The 21,103-nt window shown below is 30.4% G+C and overlaps 2 protein-coding genes across 3 annotated transcripts; one reads left to right on the forward strand and one right to left on the reverse strand.

Moving 5' to 3' along the window:
• Window positions 1-7,327: 7,327 nt before the first annotated feature.
• Window positions 7,328-11,030, forward strand: LOC123228843 (transmembrane protein 18-like). The gene is made up of 4 exons (XM_044654311.1): window positions 7,328-7,576; window positions 8,142-8,247; window positions 10,232-10,380; window positions 10,521-11,030. The coding sequence occupies exons 1-4, from the start codon at window positions 7,436-7,438 to the stop codon at window positions 10,614-10,616; spliced, it is 492 nt and encodes a 163-aa protein (XP_044510246.1). The 5' UTR covers window positions 7,328-7,435; the 3' UTR covers window positions 10,617-11,030.
• Window positions 11,031-13,322: 2,292 nt separating this feature from the next.
• Window positions 13,323-15,944, reverse strand: LOC123229673 (protein SENSITIVE TO PROTON RHIZOTOXICITY 1-like). Of its 2 annotated transcripts, none has more exons than XM_044655591.1 (2): window positions 15,796-15,944; window positions 13,323-15,068 (listed from the first exon to the last, which is right to left on the reverse strand). In XM_044655591.1, the coding sequence occupies exon 2, from the start codon at window positions 15,020-15,022 to the stop codon at window positions 13,445-13,447; it is 1,578 nt and encodes a 525-aa protein (XP_044511526.1). In that variant the 5' UTR covers window positions 15,023-15,068; window positions 15,796-15,944; the 3' UTR covers window positions 13,323-13,444. The 2 variants fall into 2 exon arrangements, with proteins under 2 accessions (XP_044511526.1, XP_044511527.1); XM_044655592.1 differs by having other exon boundaries at window positions 13,323-14,905; window positions 15,796-15,940.
• Between the last annotated feature and the right edge of the window lie 5,159 nt (window positions 15,945-21,103).

The raw sequence follows: 21,103 nt of genomic DNA on the forward strand, positions 1-21,103 counted from the left end.
CAAGTTCAAGAATTTCAGGTTCAAATATTATCATATTTACAAAACTTCTAGTTTTGTAGATAATATATATAAGTTTATCTTTGAAACTTCAAGCTCAAATATTATCATATATTTACAAAATAATTAATTTTGTAGGAGAAATATTGAGATTAATTTTTTTGAAACTTCAAGTTCATATATTATCTCATATTTACAAAACTTTTGGTTTTATAATTAATATTCAGAATATTATAATATATATTTTGATTATATTTTAGACTTCAAGTCTATATTTTTCACAATTTATATAAACTTCATATTGTAAACATAATATAGTTAATATAAAATATAGACTTTGATGAAACTAGGGACGTCAAACTTATATATATAAGGCTACTATTTTTTGCAATTTATCTTTTGGCCAAATTCTCTTTCACGTGGTGGAAAAATCCACATTTATAACACACACACACATATATATATATTAACAATATCACCTTTGTACCAAATGTTTTTCAATACACATCTGATGATTTTTAAACTCATAGTAGTCACATGTCCTCTTAACTTTTCTAAAGATAATTCCCTAGTCTTGAAATCAACCATCATCTCTTCAGAGGGAACATATTTGATTTTAATTTTTTACTCCACTATATATCTTGAACATAATAATAATTTATATCAATTTATTTACCATTAAAACTATTAGCTCCAATTTTTACCCAAAAAAGGACAAACTTATTATCATAAAATATGTCGACATGATTATTAAGTATACCTAACTGTAAGTTATAAATAAGTCTTCTATCCTATACAATGGTACTTTGTTGTATTGGAAGATATATATTTTGCTTCTATGGTTGACTTTGTAACATAATTTTGTTTCTTACTTAACTAGGAAACAATTATTCTACCAAAAAAATTAATATATTAACACTAGCTGACTTTATATCATCTATGACACTACCAAAATCTACATCACAATAATAAAAAAGTTATAGATCATTTAAACCATAACAAAGTTTCATATATCTTTAACGCCTTTTAGATATCTTACAATGCTATTCACAGTTTGCCAATGAGTTCTTATAGGATTTGATTAGACTTAAACCGGTCATTATATGCATTAAACTACTAATTACATATGTGTAAGGAATCTTTTCAATTTCGTTAATTTCATTATCATCTTTAGGGCATATATTGTTAGCGAGAATTGTTGCCTTACACACAGGTATACTCAATGGTTTACAGTTTTTCACATTAAACCTTTTAACTACTTTGTCAAGAGAATTTTATTAATCAAGATATAACATTTATTTATTGTCTCTAGAAATTTTAATTACTAGAACATAATATGTTTTGCCTATATCTTTTATTTCAAAATTTGAATATAGATATGATTCATTAATTTTGATTAATCATATCTATGCAATTTCTTAGAAATAATATGCCATAACACATATTGTATCCTAATAATATCCAACTTCAAACCATTGGCATTGTCAATATATTGTTTTTATTTATGTGACCAAATCTTAAATGTCATAAGTAAGAATTTTTCTAGGAATTATGCACAAAAGCATATTGTGAAGATGATGTTAGTATTGATAGAGATATAATACTTATTATTAATTAATATGCTTTCATTTTAATATTACTAGACCATTTTTCTTTATGGTCACAACCTTAGACTTGAATTAACTTCAAAACCTTGTTTCTTTATCACAAATACAAATACTATATTTTTGTCAACAACTCATGAGAGGTTTATTATTATAAAAATTGTTATAATTAGCTTTATAGAGGCACTATACACACAATCTCTTGTATTAAATTCCTTGTGAGTGAATTCTCAATTTAACTATTGTTTTTGGATGAAATTTTGGATAACTATTGTTTTTGACACAACTCTAATCAACTATTATGAGGAGTTTATCATCTCAAGTAGAATTTCAAGTTGGTTGATTAAAAAACTAAATGTATGAAATTTGGGTCAAAAAGCTCTGAACAACTATAAATCATAAACATTTTTCCCCCTATTTTTATTATTTTTGTGCTTTAATTATTGTTGTTTGCATTTATAATTTGTGCTTTAAATTTTTTATAAATCCTCTTCACCTCTCCTGTGGGATTAGTGTAGTCATCAGGGTGTTTCAACTGATATCATAATTTGGACTCTAGGATTTAAAAAACACTTTGGAATGGCATCACATCTACACTTGTAACACCCACAGGTATGTCTCAAGGGCAATACAATTATTTTTTATGTTTATGTATGTTTATGACTGAGTTGAGATGAGCTAAATCAAGCATTATGAAATTTAAGTGAGGGACAGTCATACATAGGATGAGTATGTCTATGTATAGGTTATCACGTTAGTCGAAGTGGATCAATGTCATGTCAGTTTGAGTTTAAGTGATGAACAGTCATGTGTGCGAGGCATATGCTCTTTCATAATGTTGCATGCTGATAGTTTATATTTTGGCACGTTAGCAACGTTTTAAGGATTATTCATCTTTATCCAAACATGCACAAACTTAGAAAAAGAGAGATTTTAAGTCTAATTGTTGACGTTTATGAGAGCAATTCTGGTGAGTGCTTCTGACAGGCCTCTTAGCAACGATGATAGAGAGAAGAAAAGGAGATAGTAAGCCCAAATCTTTAGGCACAGAGGTGAAGATAAGTAGGGTTCTCCCTTCTTTTGGTTTAACAATTTTGTGGACTGAGGAGTGTTCCTTTACCAAATCTTTGTTTTTGGTGAATAATGGTGGCCTTAGAGAATGATTTTGCTATGAATTTTCTCAAGCCACTGATATTGATGTACATTGATTTTATGTTTTATGATTTTTGCTTTTCTGGATTTGTTGAGGTTCTTCTTGAAATTCTATGTGGTTAGTAATAAATTGTGAATAAAATAGTAATAAATTCTATGTGCCCAAATCTTTAGGCATAGAGGTGAAGATAATTGAATGTTGGAATACTTTACACTAAGTTTTATTGTTATTGTTAATAATACATAAGATTTGTATTTATTGGTCTAGTTATGGTGTTTAAACTTTACATAGAAGGTTAGAAACACCTTAGGTGAAGTGTAGAATTGAGAGAAAAGCGTAGAGACCAATTAGGGTGTAAAATAGGTTTGTTTTCGTGCATCTGGGCATTGTGAATGGTCTTGTGGTATAAGACACATATATATTCATGCTAAACCCATTTTTCACGATCAGGCTTTCCAATGTTCTAACAATTGTTAGACGTCATTGACCAATGAATGGTCAACTAAAACACAAAGTTCTTCATCCATGTTTAAAGGACAGTAATGCATAGGCTGAAATAACAAGAATGCACCTAAGAAGTAAGCAGGTCAAAATAAAACTAAGTGCTGAAAAGCTTGAGTTCAAATTGGAGCACACGCCCATCCCTTAGAAGACACACACTTGTGTATATTTAAAGAAGGGCACAAGGAAAATTAATGATAAGAAAGGGTTGTGCATAGCATAAAGAAAATAGGCACCCATGTTCTTGAGGAAACACACTCATCCATATTTTTCATAGGTACATGCCCTTGAGGGGATAATCGTGTCTCAAACATAAGGAAATGAACATACATGTATCTCAATGAGAGATGTTCATTCATATAGGCAAAGTAAATGAAGTAAAATAGGAACCAAGCTAGATATTTATAAGGTCATTCCGAGAAATAGTACAAATGTTTAAGGTGTGTAGTAGCACCTAATGTGTCCAAGAGATGAGATGATAATAGGGGATTAAAGTGAAAGCTAAGACGAGCCCGAGGTGACATGAAGCTTAAGATGCATGCATGTTAGACATTATAAGATCGTTACAAAAGGGCATTATGAGTAGATACTCTTTACATTAGCTGCAATAAGGCATGTCAACAATAAGACACTATACCTGTAGTAAGGTATTTACTCATAGTAGAGTATAGTTACAACTATAGTTTGATAGTCCAATAATAGTGTAGGCGAGTGGATTGCACAATGAGTGCTCACATTGCCAATGTGTCAAATCCCTATATAATATATGAACATAACTCATAGATGATAGTGCTTTCAATGAGAGATTATATGATCACACCAATTCAGGATTCGTAGTGATTCATTAGTGTCTAAGTGGGACATAGTTGATCTAAAAGATATTTTATGTAGCCTAGAGGTTTCCAAGTTCATACATAAGTTACAATTATGAGTTACAAGACCCATTATCATCCTAATGGAAGTTTAGGGATAAACTATAAATGACGAAGCTATAACGGGTCAAGCCAAGGGTATTTTAGAGATTATATAAAAGTTAGAAGGAAAATCTCTTACTTACTGAGTGACTTTTCACTTACTCCCATACTTTTATATGTAGTAATGGTTGGCAAGCAACAGGCAATAAGTGTGATCGATATGAGGGCACTTTTGTCATGTCAGTGCTTATGTTTATGATGTTAAATGTAATGAAGATTTGGTACATTATGTTTATGTTATGTTCTATTTTTTTACTCACTTTGCATTTAATAGGTTGTATAGACATCCTTTGATATGCTTCTACATTAAATTGACATAAGGGTATTTTAGTAATTTGATACTTATAATAGATTTTTATGAATGTATAATTATGGTTATAGAAGAATGCATGGTCAAATAGTTTAAGTAGTGATATCTTCCTCTAGAGGCTAGTTTTTCTAGAGGGTTGTTACAACCCTTGTATGTAATGAAGGAAAAAACACTAGACCATAATTGATTTGTGGTGTAAATTATAACCTATGAAAGATTAGGATGAGAGTTCATATTTGTGTCATAGATTATAAATTATGGAAAATTAAAGGGCATGGTGACCTAATGCCAAGAGACCCTATGACTAATGAACTTAATAATGAACTAGATTATATCGATGAAAATGAAAAACTATTAAGTCAAAGTGTTAAAACTATTAACATACTTTTTTGTGCTTTGGATCCAATAGAATTCAATAGAGTTTCAACTTCCAAATTGGCTAAAGAAATTTGAACCATCCTTTAAACAACTTATGAAGGCACTAGTCAAGTGAAAGAGTCCACAATAAAAGTATTTTTATGGAATACAAGTTATTTGACATGAAATCAGTTAAGAACATCACCAACATGTATAATAGGTTCTAAAACCTTATAAATGACTTGAAGGGGTTTAAAAAAAGGTTTGAGACAATTGAACTTATGAATAAGGTTCTTAGATCGTTACTAGATTTGTGGAACATAAAGGTAACAACTATTGAAAAATCGAAAGACCTCAGCAAGATGGGCATTGATGAACTTATTGAAAGTATTTTGACTTATGAGATGAAGAGAAAACCCAAAGAAGATGAGACCAAGGCTAAGAAAGATATAACCTTAAAGGTGATCAATGAAGAAGGTGAAGAAAATTCCTCAATAGATGAGCAGATGTAAGTCTTATAGCCTAAGAGTTCAGTAAGTTCTTTTCAAGGTCAAAAAAGAACAAAGGTAAGAACTTTGTAAGGCCAGGAAATAAGGAGGATGATTGCAAGGGATCATTCGCTACAAGTGTTAAGAAAACTAGTCACATATATCAAGATTATCCTCAACTCAAGAAAAGAAAGAAAAAAAATAGGAGAAGAGGTTAAAGAAGAAGGTTCTTTTGCGGCCACTTAGAGCGATAAATGACAATTCAGGTGAAAAAAGTGATTTGGAAGAGGAAAGGGATAACGTTTGCCTCATGGCAATGAGTGACTAAGAGGAAGGGATAACGTTTGCCTCATGTGCATTAAGAATAAATCTTTATAGAAAAAATTAGCATACATAAAAAATGAATTGGAGACACTCACGCTTGATCATGCTAAAATCAAGAAAGAACTAGAAATAGTCTTAAATGAAAAGAATTTAGTAATCAAAGAACTTGATAGCACAAAAAGTGAAGCTAAAGATCTTAAACAAAGGTGTCTAGTTTAGAAGAAATTTAAGATAGATACTAAGAAGTTAGATGACATGTTTTATAGAAATGAAGTAGATTAAACCAAAAAGGTCTAGGTTAAAATGAAGGTAATTTTTATATTAAAACACATAGATCATAGAAACCTCATGCATTGCATTTTAAATGCAAGCATTGTTCTTTTCATGGGCATATAATTAGAACATGTCCAATTAGGAATGACAAACTATTCAAGATTAGAAAGGTTTGAGTTCTTAAAAGAATACTTAAAACTAACCCAAATAGATCCAAAACAATTTGAGTGCCAAAAAATACTTAATTTCTTGTGTAGGTATGCCTTGAAGCCACAAGCAGACATAATAAAGCAAATGGTATTGGATGGTGGTTGCTCAAGCCATATGATCAAGGATTAAAGTTTGTTCACCTCATTGAAAGCCAAAAATAGAGGAAATATCAATTTTGGTGACAACCCCAAATGATCAAGTTATTAGCATTGACACAATAATATATTTTGTTTTATCTGAAGAGAGTTCGAGATGATCCACGTATCTCAAGTAAGTGTTTAATTGTTTTCATTTTATGAATTGTTTTTTAGATTATATATGTACTTAAATGAATGATTTCATGAATTGATTGTATATATAAACTTGTTTTGTATGCATCTTGATTGATGTACAATTGTGTGTTAAACTTATCAAGATATCTAAGATTTATATCTTGTAGTATTTTGACTCACTATATAAAATTCAATTTTAAAAATTCAGCATTTTTAGGAATGCATGATTGTTCATTTAAATGACAGTAGTTCATAATAAAATATGAACAAAGAAAATTAAATAAAAGGAATATGTTTAGCCTTCAAACTATCATCACACTTTTACAAGGAGTCATAACCTTACGTAACTTTATAACATAGGTGTGTGTGTGTGCGTGTGTATATATATATATATATATATATATATATATATATAGAGAGAGAGAGAGAGAGAGAGAGAGAGAGAGAGAGAGAGAGAGAGTTCTTTCCAATAGAATAACATTACTAATAAGAGTTGATAAATTCATTTTCATATCAATACTGAACAATATTCGCAAATTAAAAAGTGTAATTACATTTTTATTCAAACCTATTAGAAGCTCTAATAAATAACCTAAAAACTTGATAGAATTATTTGCAGTAACTACACTTGTATGCTTCTTGCTCATAATAAGTTTCTATTATACATATAAAATATAATTTAATTACATGGTAATCTATCATCATTACCTTCTAAATTAATATTTATTATAGCTGTGCTGAAATTTTAGTTTGTTATTTAATTCAAAACCCCCCAGGGGGGTGTATCGGAGTTTCTAGAAAATAAAGAGAGTTGATTGAAAAATGATATCTTGAAAGGGCTTCAAGTGATTTAGAAGGACGAATTATATAACTTCTCCTAGTAGAAACAAGGAACTCATTGAAATGAAATCACTACGGCAGGCTCTGGATCTGTAGATTTGAAGTGAAGGTTCGATTGAATTAATTACAGCAATGGAGGAGCTGAGGTCAGCAATGGAAGCCCACATGGACCAGATGGCAGATCTTGTCCAGAAACTCTCGGCGGAGCTCCGCTCTGGACTCCAGCCCGCTTACGAAAACTTCATGGGTTTCTTCCACGCCATCAACTGGAAGGTAAATTTCAAATCACCATATAATGAGCCTGTAAATCTTCAAGCTGAAATTGAAAAGAAGATGCACTGATGGGTGTTTTTCTTTTCTTGAATTGAGCAAAATAATGTCAGTCAAATGGGATATACTAAGCGAAAGCATTTACCTCACGGTATTTGTGTTTTAGAAGAGAAAAGGGATCGTAATTCCTTGAAATGAATGAAGATGGAATTTTGATGAAAACGTTTTGTCAGAAAATGTGTGTGCGTGCCTGTTTCTTTTTATGTAAATTAATTAATTAGATGTAATCAAAATTCTTTATTTAGGAGCTTTAACGTGTACTAATCTCCAAATAAGTGATTACACAAGAGTGATTAAGATGTCTGAAAGAAAGTAGGATTCAGCTTAATATTCACAAAAGAGTGCATGGAGTATGAAGCTTACTAGAATATTTATCTATAATATTACATGCTTTCCTGCTAATGGTTTGATAGTATTTGTTCAAAACTTCTTTCTATGTAATGCTTCTTGTTTTTGTCCAACTTAAAATGTTTGTCTGTTTTTTTTAATTATTTATTTATAATTGCAGGAACCTTGGTTAATGGGCTTAATGGCGTTTCATGTTCTGTTCCTGATAGTAGTCATTATCTCGAGGAAGAATGTCAATTTCCAAATGTGTTTATTCCTTATGGCATGTAAGTCTAATCTGCTTATGGTAGTGTCATCTTTAAGTGCAGCACTACAGATTTTTTATCATGCAGTACTGTTTAGGGATTTTGTTCATTGGTTTATAATAGCTTACTAATAATGGGATTGTGAAGCCAAAAGGCCAAACTTAAGAAAGGAAATTGGTACTGATGTAGTTAATGAGAAAGAACTTATGAATGTCATCAGATTTCTGAGCTGAAGACTTTCTCATTTTGCTTAAGAGCTAAAGAAAACTTTTATGTCTAAACTGCTTCCGATTTAACTTCATATTATAGATAGGGTACTTCTTTGGCCTGTCATGCTAGACCCTACCCTTGTTCTTTAATTTTGCAATGCAAAGAAACTCAGCTTGCTATCTTTGCTTAAATTTCAATGGTTTGTTCTTCTATCAATGTCAAATTTGAGTCTTTAACATCACTGTTAAGTTCCTCAGAAACTAATAGAGGGAATTGGTACTGATGTAGTTAATGAGAAAGAACTTTGAATGTCATCAGATTTCTGAGCTAAAGAATTCTCATTTTGCTTAAAAGCTAGAGAAAACTTTTATGTCTAGACTGCATGCTACTGGACTTCTTATTATAGATAAGGTACTTTCCTTTGCCCTGTCATGTTGGACCCTGCCCTTGTTCTTTAATTTTGCAATACTAAGAAACACAGCTGTGGTATCTTTGCTTAAAATTCAATGGTTTGTTCTTCTATCAGTGTCAAATTTAAGTCTTTATCAACACCGTTAAGTTTGTCAGATTAGTCTGTTTACAAAAAGCAAACTAATGGATTCCCTTTTTGAAACAGATTACTTAGAAATTTCTTGGTAAGGTTCTCATTCCATAATAATAGGCTTTGAGAAGTTTAATTGTCATTCTTGTTCCTAATAGTTGATTCTCAGAGACTTATCTTGACCACTTTCAGCTGATTTCTGCCTTACTAAATCTTAAGAAATCACTTACCATTTTTCTAGTGCTGCTCAATCATATTTAATTTTTGGTTCTCGAAAACTTTGTGGAATAATTTCCTTTGTGTTTATCTCCTTCAAAATTCTAAAAGAACTTGTTTATTCTTGGTGGTTTTCACTATTGTCATTCACAAGCCTTGTAGCTCTCAAAAGAGCTAATTGGCATGATGAGTTCTTCTTTTTTGCTTATTCTCCATAACTCAGACATAGTTTTTACCGTACCATTGTATGGGTATTGAATTTGTACACCTGTAGTTTACTGAGCCTCATCTTTGGTCATCTAGGCCCATCTGTGGAACTACATACGCTGATATGTAGGAAATAAATTTTCAGAGGACTCGGATCTTTGAAAAGCAAGACACTAGACAGCAGTATCTTATGCATTTAAGTCACATCTTCAAATTATTGAATTTCATTGATATAAATTCTACATTTAGGTTGACTGAAATCTTATCTGCTGGTGGTATCTCTATTCTAGGATCTTTTGGCAGCAGGTTTTATCCTTTAGTAGGCATCCAAACATTTAAGTATACTTGAGCTGTTTACATATGTCTTTTTTTTTTAATTCTAGGGGTAGAATAGGTGTATAGAAATGGTAAGGTTGTGAAGGTGAGAGGGAGGAGGAAAATAGTAGGTTATTTGGGCAGCGTTAGGGCTGTTTAGGGAGGTTTTTGGCTCCTTGAATGGCAGGAATTGGGAGCCCCAACTCCTTGGTTTGCCGATTTATCTTATTGTAATTTCTTTTTATCAATAAAAATCATTTTTATTTTGCTGTGTTTGAGTTTGTTTGCCTTTTTTTTTCCTTTCTGTGGAATAATTGGCTGGATTGCCTATCAAGTTGATCAGTGAAAACTACTAACATCTTTTCTAATTTCCTTAGCCAGTTGAAACCTGAATGCTTCTGTGCTCATGTGGACAGGCTCTATTATGTCCTTTTAAATCTGAACATGTGTTGTAACTTTTGTAGCTTACAATACTTTAGGTTATAATAATTATTTTTTGGGTAATATTTGTTGTAGTGGCTGGTGTGTATTTTGCTGAATATCTCAATAGAATCCTTGACAAGAACTGGAGGACCTTTGCAACTCAAAACTATTTCGATTCGCATGGACTTTTTCTGTCAGTTCTCTGGTCCGGACCTCTTCTTGTCATTGCAATCATTATATTGGTCAGTATTGGAACTACATTGTCTACTCTTGTTCTTTTTTTTTTTTTAATTATTTTTTATTTTTTATTTTTTTGAAGCTTCCTAACTTAAGTAATTTCCTAATTTAGCTGAACATTCCCTTTCTATTTTTCCTTTCGCAGGTAAACACCCTCTTCTCCTTATGTTACCTGATCGTGAGATGGAAGAAAGCTGAGCTTAGACACCGTGCAAGAGTTTCTCCTAACAAGCAGGATTAATAATCCTTGCTATGCATCATACTTGGCCGGGTACTATAGTCTTTTTTGTCACTTTCATCTTTAAAAGAGCTTCTTCCCCTCGGGTAGGATCACAATTATATCCTTTCATAGATTTACAATTTTCTTTTTCTTTTTCTTCCACCAAATCAATGGTGTGAATCATCCCTTGAACGAGCTGTACTGTTGAGCTTTATAAACCCATCCTTCAAATGTCATTTGTGCCCTTGATTGAGAAGAGAAGTCGATGTATTGAACACCAGCAGATAAAATGTAACATTGCAGATTAGATTTCTTTATAATTGGGCAATGTACCGTGATTTTGAATAAATTTTCTACAACTGATTATTTTTGTAGTTTGGGTTGTGATGGCCTTCTCTTTCTTTTTCCATAATTAGATAAACTGGATTCTTGCAATGTTGTTGATGATTGTGTTATCTTCATTGCTGCCCCTTAATTGTCTTGAGTCTAGCTTCAAGCGCATGCATTGATTCCAGCCCAAAAAAAGGACCTGGGAAATCAGGCCCAGCGGATTAGTAAAAAACTATTTTCAAGAATAAAAGAATGTTCTTTATTTATTGGTTTTTTTTTTTTTTTAAAGTATAGCAATTTGATAAAACAAAGTTAATAGGGTTTTGATTAATATATCGCATAACTAATCTTGCAAAAATTTTTGTTCTTGGAGGGATTTGATTGCAATTATAAGAAATTCACATGCAAATGGCTAAATTGAAATATCTCGTGTTGTGTGATTCTTTACTTTCTAATACATAGAATGCAAATATTTTATCGGTTGTAATTATAGAGACATTTAAAAAATCAATTAAAAAAATTATAGAATTAATCAACTTTCAAGGTTGTATTTAGATTTTGTGATGATATGGAAAAGAAATCAACTCATAAGCTTATAAATTAGCATAGAATTAATAAAACGGGAGAAAATTAAGGGCCAAATGACTATTTCCCACCCAAGATTTAATGAAATGTTTTTCTATCCTTTAAGTTAGGAAAAACCATTTTCCCACCCATCTATTCAATTTTTTAAAAATTTTGTTAATTTTTTACAAAATTTCTTAAAGACAAAAATAACCCTCAAACTAGATAACACTTTCTCCCGTGTTAATGATATATGATTGTATATTTGAGGATAAATTATAATTTTTGAAAATATTGGAGGTGCTAATAAAATTTTTAAGGGAGTTTGGGAAATTCAAATAAAATTTGAGGGTTTTTTGAAATTTTTAAAATTTCAATATACCACGAAGTAGTTTTAAAAATTACAATAAAACACAATAAATTAGTATTAAAAATATCATATTACAAACTATTAGAGTTATAACTATACATTTAAAATATATAACAGTGAATATGATAATTTTTAAGACAAAATAGGAGAAAATATCTATTTTCCCTAATAAAGTTTTTAAATATATATATATAAATATCCCCATAATATTCTTCATAGTTCAATCTATTAAAAGTGTTAATGTAATCTTTTAAATTTTAAAGACAAAATATCAATTAATTACACTTCTATCGTAACATTTAGATAAAATAAAATAACTATTCTTTGACTTATAGCTGAATTTGACAAATAAGGGAGAAGATAGTTTTTTTTTTCAAATTTAAAAGATAGAAATATGTTGTTTTATAAAATTGTGGTTGGAAAATGGTCATTTGGCCAAAAATAAACGTTAGAATATATATGCAAAATAAGTAACAATTAGAGTCTACAATAACCTAAGCTTAGCCAAATGTTTGAGCGATGATACGGAGAAGTAGTTTGCATATAATTTGTAAATGTAATTATAATATTATAACTTCAATATCATAAATTTGAGTGAGATGTTTTTATCATTATTTTTTCAGAAAATAATCAAAGAGACCATGTTTATTGGGGATGTTCAACTGGTCAAGATGAAAAGCCGCCGACTCTTTGCATAAGGTCTTGCTCTTGCAAATCAGTCAAGACATAAGTTAAACATTTCTACGGGTTTGGCCTATGGACCCCAAAAGATTTTGGTTCTTTGAGATGGATTTGATATTAAAATCATGGATTGCAAGAAGGGTCTTGTATAAAATGGCTAGATTTCTCTTTTCTTAATAGACAATACTCAATTGTCATCCTGAAATATTTCACTATAAATTTGATATTTGAACGCTACAAATATTTCACTATTCATACAAGTTCCAAGGTCGTTACGATGGCAACAATTAGGTCATGGTGGTGATGTTAACCCTTGCATTATAGCCAGACTCTTACTGGCAATTTGCTTTGCCGTTTGGACATGCTACCTTCCTCAAGACAATTATTCATCAGAAATGGGGCCACTCTTATATCTCAATTTGATGTGTTGTTGCATCAACCACCTTCCACCAAAGCTTTATATTCTTCAAGGAAATGATAATCCATTCACCACACTACTTAAAGACTGTTGACACAGTGCATCAATTATTCTTCTACAAAAAGAAAAAAAACTTCGGTCAACACAGATTCCTCATATAATTGGGCATATAAACCAGAGTTATAAGTCGTGATTTATAGAAGTTCGATAATTTGATGAATGCAGATACATCTGTTCCATTGAAAAATAATTGGAAGAACTTAGATACACCTATTTCATTTAAGTTTTTCAATGATGCTGCTGATGTTCTGGACCTTGGAGAAGTAGATTTCCCTCCAGTTTTCTTAACTATTTAACAAACTCATGGAAGAAAACGTTTATTTAAGATCAACCAATTACATGAACATGGGATCATCACTTTGACTTACAAATATGACAGAAATTATAATAATCCTAAAGCAAGCAATCACCTAAACTTAGTAAATATTACTTGAGAGCATTGAAGGCTGAATCCCCTCCAGTTTTGGGAATGTAATTACAAGACCCTGGAATAAGGAAAGAGAATGGATTCTCTGAATCATCCAATGGAGGTCGAGGGAATTCATGAAAACCATCAAAGTTGCATGTATCGAAGTTCAAAGACGAGAAAAAACTGGCCGAATCATCAGTACCCTCTTTTGTGTCCATATCATTTTGAGTCTCATTTCCAGTAGGAACATTAGAGCTGAAGTTGAAATTTATACTGCTGCCAATTTTACTTGTTGCTTCATTGCCTTCTCTTCGATCAGATGGCCCTGCAAGTCCTTTGTTGGTTTCCTCGAGGGGAATGGCAGGCGTATGGCCTTGGAAGAGTGCAATGTGTCCAAATAGCTTGTCTTTCCTTGAGAACGTGGTGCCACAAGAACAAAGCCATTTATCCTTGCCACAATGCTTTTCATGAGTTTTAAGATCAGCAATAACTGAGAATTTCTTCGTGTTGCATCTGCTGCAGATGTAGCTTTTGTCACAATGAGTTCTCTTGTAATGATTTTTGACACACAAAATAGTCTTAAGTGGCTGAAATTTTTTGTGATCCTTGTTCCGCTTGCAACCAGCATAAGGGCAGGAATACCTCTTAATAAGCATTGGTTCAGAGACGGATTCCTTGTGAGGTTTCGCAAGTGCTGCTGGAGTTTTATACTCATCTCCATGACCTCTCATGTGCATTCGTAAATTTGCGTCCCTCTTGAATCCTTTGCCACATATTGTGCAGAAGTGAGTATGAGGTGCAAGGATTTCTTCTTTTTCTAGTTGTAAGATCTCATATGAACCAGGAGGAAGGTTCTCTCCTTCTTCCACATCTTCTTCGTCTTTTAATTCAAGCTCTTCAACAGTGTGGTTCTGTTCAGTCACACAATTGCCACCAAGATCAACATGGTGTAAATTATTAGAAACTTTTCTTCCAGCACTATTTTGCGGCTGAACACCACCTTTAAGGTCTTCCACTGGGGGAAAGAGAACCCCAGTAAACTGCCCAAGCTGTCCAATGGAAGGAGCAGCAGCTGAAAAGTTGTTCTTCACCGATGGGAGAAGACTACCAGCAGTAGAGATTAACTGAACAATAATTGAAGTGAGATCAGCAGTGATGAGCTGCTGTTGCTGAGCTGCAAGCTCATTTGGTCGCCCCAACACTTGGCCTCCCCGGCCTACAATCAAATGCACCAAATCCTGAAGCTGATGGATCTTTTGCTCCAAAAACGAAAGGTTGTTTAGCATAGCTTTTGGATCCCAATCTTCAGGTTTATTGGCTTGGAGTCCCTCATTCGTCTGAACTGGAGATTTAGTTTGGTTACTGAAGTTACAAGGAAGCAGAGACTGGGTTTGCGGTTGGTTGAACTCCTGGAAGGGAGAATTCGTCCTCATGTCATAATCTAACATGATCTGATCTTCCCACTTCTGCTGAGGCTGCTGCAAATTGAAATCAGCAAAAGATGAGTTATTAGAAGACATCCTTTTTGGTAGTTCATCTGAGGAGGAAGAAGACTTCCCCCAAGTGTCTGCACATAAACTCCCTTTAAGATCCATTTCAAAAACCTTTTCTCAAGTTTTTTCGATCCAATAGCAATCACACCTAAAATTTCATTCCAGATCAGAAATTACTTCAAAAAATTAGCTGCAAATCTCGACATAAAATAGAAAAACTACAATAATTTTTACATCAAACCATTCACTAAAAATCAGCCAAATAAACATGCAAAAAGGCACAAGCATGATCCCTTACAAAACTTCATAACCCAAAATCTTTTAAAAAAAAAAAAGAAATTGAAGCAAAAAAAATTGAAAATCTCAATTAACTACAACAACTTCAAGAAATAATCAATTTGATCTCAAAATTCTTGTTGACTTCAGAATTAAAAATAACATAAAAATCCAGCTTTCTCCCATCAAAGTCAATATCATAACAAAATTTGAAAAATCCATTAATCTTCCTTCAAGAGATTCGCCTAAAACAGCAAACTTGATTTAACAACCAAACTAATAATCTCTTCATTACAACCAAGTCCAGATCCCCAATTTATCATAAAATAACAACATAAAAAAACATTTATTTAAATTACTAATACAAAATCCCATATATCATTTTAGAATTTACACTATCTTAAACCCAAAAGACTCATTTTTCTTCACTTAAAACGATAACTAAACCAGTAATAATGGACAGATCTCACAAAAGCTGAACTACTCATGTTGAAAAACCAAGTTAAAACACCATAAGAAGCAAGATTTACAGTATCTAACCACTAAAAAAATGCATGCAACTCAATAGAAAGTAAAGAAAAAAAGATTTTGAGGCTCACCCAGATGCAAGATTGCTTAGATACTCTGTTTCTGCGCTTGAGCTAACAGGAGCATGGAAGAAATAGACCGAATGAAAAAGAAAAATCGAGCTCCACTGACTCCATTTATCAACAATCTGTCTGTAATTGTGTTGATGGGTGGGACATAAAGCTAGTCAAACCTCAATCATGACCGTTCGTTTTCGCTTGTCATGTTGACAGATTTACGGATTAACGGTGGACAATGTCGTCAGTTTGATTGGACAATTCTTGGCCGTTGATTGGTCATCACTACGCGGATAAGAACAAACACGACTTGACAGTGATTTTACAAGTTTTTGGGATTTAAATATACAAAAACTACAATTTCCTAAAAAATATATATATATATATTTTCTCTGTTAAATAATAATTTTTTCTGTTTTTGTATTTTTTATTATTTGCCCTTAAAGCATAAATTCATTCTTGATTCAAAAGATGTAAATAAGAATAAAAATATAGCATAAATTGAACAGCAAATTTACTAATTAAATGGTAATGCCGACAATGAAAAATAATTAAAAATTATTTAAAAACGAAAACTTTGAAGGAATTAAAATGGGAGTGGGTTCCACAGAACTCAAATGATTCTCTCAGTGTGTCTCCTCTCTTGATCAGATTAGTAATTAATTATTAATTTGACCTGGTTTAGTGATTTAAAGCTGATTTTCCAAGCTTAATTAAGTGGAATTATAGAATTATTTAATGAAAAATGTATAAAAAGAAAGAAAAGAAGGGGAAGTGTTGAAGCAACCAAGAAGCCACGCCACCGCCACCTTGAAAAACTTACGGAAGGAGCCTTTAATTGCCCTTCCGCTTGTATCGAGAGAGAAGTTTTCAATTTCATTCATATAGTTTCGATCTATCACTGTTAAGGACATTCATTTCAAATGCCCATTTTTAAGTCCTTTGGCATTTAGTTGACCAGTAATTAACTTTGAAACAATATATTAAATGATAAAAATACCTTATGAATAAGAGTTATATTATACGTATTTATTTAAAATATATAAATAAATACATATCTATATATATTATCATATAAATAATTGTTATTTTATCTTTAATTCAAATCAACTAATCATATGATAACATATATAAATGTATACTAATTTATATACTAAAAATGGATACTTAAAGTTTTATTATATGAATAATATGATATGCATTATACAAATGATATTTATGTATAAATGTATTTGCCTAATAACTATACAAGAAAAGAGTTTAAATTAAGCTAATAGGTATTTTAGTCTTTTGACATATCAAACTATAACTTGAATTATGAGATTTTTTCTGTGTGATATTTTGTTTAATAACTTAAAAAAACTTTAAAGGCATGTCTGATTCAAATAATATTATCATTATTTAAAAGATTATTGAATATAAATTTATTATAAATAATTATTATAAAAATAATATAAAAATAATAATATATTATTTTACTTAATTACATTTAAAAAATTATTGAATATAAATTAGTATTGTGTTTAGTTAAATTAATATTTCTTATGTTAAAATATTTATTTTATATATTTTTTAAAAATATTCTCTATGTTAATAATATATTAGAATTTTTTATATTGTCAAATTATGAAATAAATAAATAAAATTATTTTTTAGTTGTCATCTTATTGTCTATATATATATTTTTAAAAATATTTTCGTATTCTTATTATTTTAATTTAAAATTGAAAATATTTTTCTCTTACAAATAATAAATAATGATAAAAATAATAAAATTAATATTATATTAATAATATTTTAATAATTAAAATGAATATGATAATTAGATTATCTTTTAAATTATTTATCACATTATCATTGATACGATACGACTATCAAAACAATCAAATATTACCTCAAGTCAAATGCTCTCTACAAAAAATAGCTTAAATTACTTAAATATTATTGGTACAGTAAGATTTTTTATTATGTTTTAGAAAGGTATTTTTTATCATTTCAATAAAAATTTCAAGTCAGGATATGGTCAACTAATGGTCCCTCAAAGACTAAAATGATAGTATTCCGAAAAATTGTCCTTGATGGTAATACTGGAAGCAAAAAAGGACGAAACGAGATCTCTTCCGAGAAGTTTGAAGAAAGGTCAACGTTAGAGAATTGTGGTAGGCACTAACTCAACAAATTAAAATGTTGCACGTCCCACTCTATTTTGCCTATTTATTTAGTCATAAGAGATTGGATTTGACTTTTCTTTTGAAAATTCAAAAAGGTGATGGATTTCTAAGTCGTCGGCTATTAAATGGTTAATGTTATTGGACGATAATTGGCTTTTTTTTTTTCTTAAATTGAGTAATTGAATCTGGTTCTTAACAACAAAATCAAATTATTTGTATGTGTATTTATGAATTTAATTTCTTGAAGCAAATGCTGCACTCCCTTGCAAGGATATTCAACTTATTTTGAGCTCAATATTGGGGATTAATAAGTAATAATAACATTTATAAAAAAATAGTTTGACCGTAAAGGTTAATAAAATTAATTGAATATTAAAATTTTTATGGAGAAAGTCTAGATTTGAATCTCTATCACGTTTATAAAATCTTAATTTATCTCGTATAATAGTTGTGAATCCGATCATTATGTCACATATTTATCTATTCAATCAATACGAATAGGTCTATGGCAAGTGGAGGAAGGCTAAAGGAAAAAAATTCATAAGTTTACATGAATTCCTATTCTACCCCTATCTTCTTATTCTAATTTACAATTCTATAATACAAAAACCATTCCAATTTTATTAAACGACACTTACCAAACTAGGGCAGTCGTGCTTCTCACCATTTTCTTCACAACTTTATCAATCCTTATCCTCTCCACCTCCATTTCATATTGATATTCAGTTATTCATTCAGATCTTAATTTCATCCTCCGTTTGTTATTTTGAAGGAATAACATATTTGCTTTCTCAAATTTGGTTTTGTTGAAAAAAAATACACCAACAAGAGCAGTTTCCACATCAAATTTTACTGTTTTGTTTGATTATAGAGAAAATGAAGGAAACTTTACATCAATTTGGATGTTACATCAATGAAATACACGAATCAACATACCAGAATCCTCAGCGCCGTCACATGTCTCTTAATTCACAGTAACCGACGAAGTCTTCAAAGCCAAGCTGATAAAACTCTCTCCATCTCAGCAAAACAACAACGCAAAGGTCAAATAATTTTCAGTTTCAGAAAATGGAGAGAAATAGAATACTAAGAAAAAGGAGCTGTAAAAAGAGGAGAGATATTGAAAATATGATTTTCGGACTGTTTACGAAGCTTGTTTAATTATTTGGTTTGTTTTGGAAATTGAGAGTGACTGTTTGTGAGAGTGATTGGTCTGTTTAGGATATTTACTAATTGTTCGTAAGATGTTTGAAAAAAAGGTGTTATGATAATTTTATGCTTAATATTTATGTCATATATATTTGTTTTTGACAGAGGGTAAAGTGAAAGTTTTTTATTTATTACCGTTTTGCATATGTAAAGTAAATATTGTAAAAACTTGAATGTTAATATCACAAAGATAGGGTTAATATGTAGCAAATTATTTCGTGCATGCCTTTGTCTTCAATTACATGCATATCAATTTTAATTTCACTTACACATGATTAGTAAGACAAATAAGCGTTTATAAGTGGTCTCCAAATGCAAATTGGGTTTTTTTTTTTTTTTTTTTATAACTTGTCTATGAAATTAGATATTCAATGAAAATTTTAAATTAAAATAGGAAACCAACAACATATAATTGTAATGTTTTATTATATGTTTGAGATGAAACATTGAAGAATAGAGAAGAGAATAGAATAGATGATTGAAGGTGCAGAAAAGTGAATACAAACTTTATAGCTAACTATCTTATATCATCATATAAGGTGCATTGATGAAGAATGTGTTAAAAGCGCAACAAAATTTTGAACTAATAAATAGGCAAATAATAACACTTATAGATTTTACATGACACCATTGTCCTAAACTGACCTTTTATATGTGCTTTGTGGCAAGTGTCACTAATCAATAAAGTAACTAAGAATACTAATGTTGACCCCACTTGATTTCATTTTGGGGTCTGTCATTGGGGGATTTCTGGTTATTAAAAAAAAATATATGTATCAAATTATCATATCCATTTTAAATTTCATGTTTTTCATACATTTTGAAGATAAAAAACATACTTTGATGTATTGTATTTTGAAATGTGCAAAACATAAAGAAAATTGATGAAAAGTTAAAAGGATATTAATTTCTCTTATTTGACCTATTGGCTTGATGTTAAATAAAAAAACTAAATTATTTCTAATAATTTTTGTTATTGTAAATTGTTTTAAAGGGTAAAGAAAGGACAAAACTCTTATTTATAGAGTTTATTGTAACTTTCCATAAAAAATTATATCTTTATAAAGAATCATAATTTTTCATTAGTCAATAGAATTTTGGCATTGAAAATTTTATTTAAAATTAATTATTTCATCAAATAAATATTATTATACTTTGATCAAATAAATTTTTAATGTGTTATGTGAGTCATATATCTTACATTCTCTCATTTGGCTCATAGGAAATAACTTTCATACTTTAATAGGAATTATGTAATGTGAAAAAAATTTTATGTCAAAATCTTTCTTACATTGACTATAATATTATGTCATTATTAAGTTACAATATTAATGTGAGTCAAGATGATTATAAGACTATTTCTGTCAACATTATTTTAAAACAATTATGCATACAAATAGAAAAAATGAAATATTAGAAACAAATAAATGAACTCAGAGTGTCAAATGCATAAACATAATATAATATCATTAATGATGTCCACTAATACCTATCTTTTCAATATGTTCATTAAATGCATTAGGAGTAATGCTTTTATTAAAAGATCTGCAATCATAAGATTAGTAGTAATGTGTTTAATTAACATTATTTATTTTTGAACTTCTTCTTTTAACGACAAAATATTTTTTTTATTTGTTTAACACTTTTAGAACATTTGTCGTTTTTTAGAGAAGAAGACTGCAGAAAGTTATAACAATAAATTTTCAATAGTTTGACAATATTGTCAACAACCCCAAGTCCCTGAAATAAAGCTCTGCAACCATAATATATGAATAGTGACCTTAAAGCATGCCATGAACTCATCTTCCATAATGGATGCAATAATGATAGACTATTTCATACTTTTCCATGAAATTGCTTCACCAACTAAGGAGAACAAATAACCATATGTAAATATTTTTTGTATCAACATATCCAACATAGTCTGAATTTGAATATCCAAT

This window comes from Mangifera indica, chromosome 11, assembly GCF_011075055.1.
Source record: "Mangifera indica cultivar Alphonso chromosome 11, CATAS_Mindica_2.1, whole genome shotgun sequence".
Taxonomy (NCBI): domain Eukaryota; kingdom Viridiplantae; phylum Streptophyta; class Magnoliopsida; order Sapindales; family Anacardiaceae; genus Mangifera; species Mangifera indica.

Excerpts from the sequence above, each read along its gene's own strand:
- LOC123228843 (XM_044654311.1), top strand. The coding sequence starts at position 7,436 with ATGGAGGAGCTGAGGTCAGCAATGGAAGCCCACATGGACCAGATGGCA. Across the intron at positions 7,577-8,141 it reads TCCACGCCATCAACTGGAAG|GAACCTTGGTTAATGGGCTT; the intron begins GTAAATTTCAAA and ends TTATAATTGCAG. Across the intron at positions 8,248-10,231 it reads GTGTTTATTCCTTATGGCAT|TGGCTGGTGTGTATTTTGCT; the intron begins GTAAGTCTAATC and ends TATTTGTTGTAG.
- LOC123229673 (XM_044655591.1), bottom strand. The coding sequence starts at position 15,022 with ATGGATCTTAAAGGGAGTTTATGTGCAGACACTTGGGGGAAGTCTTCT.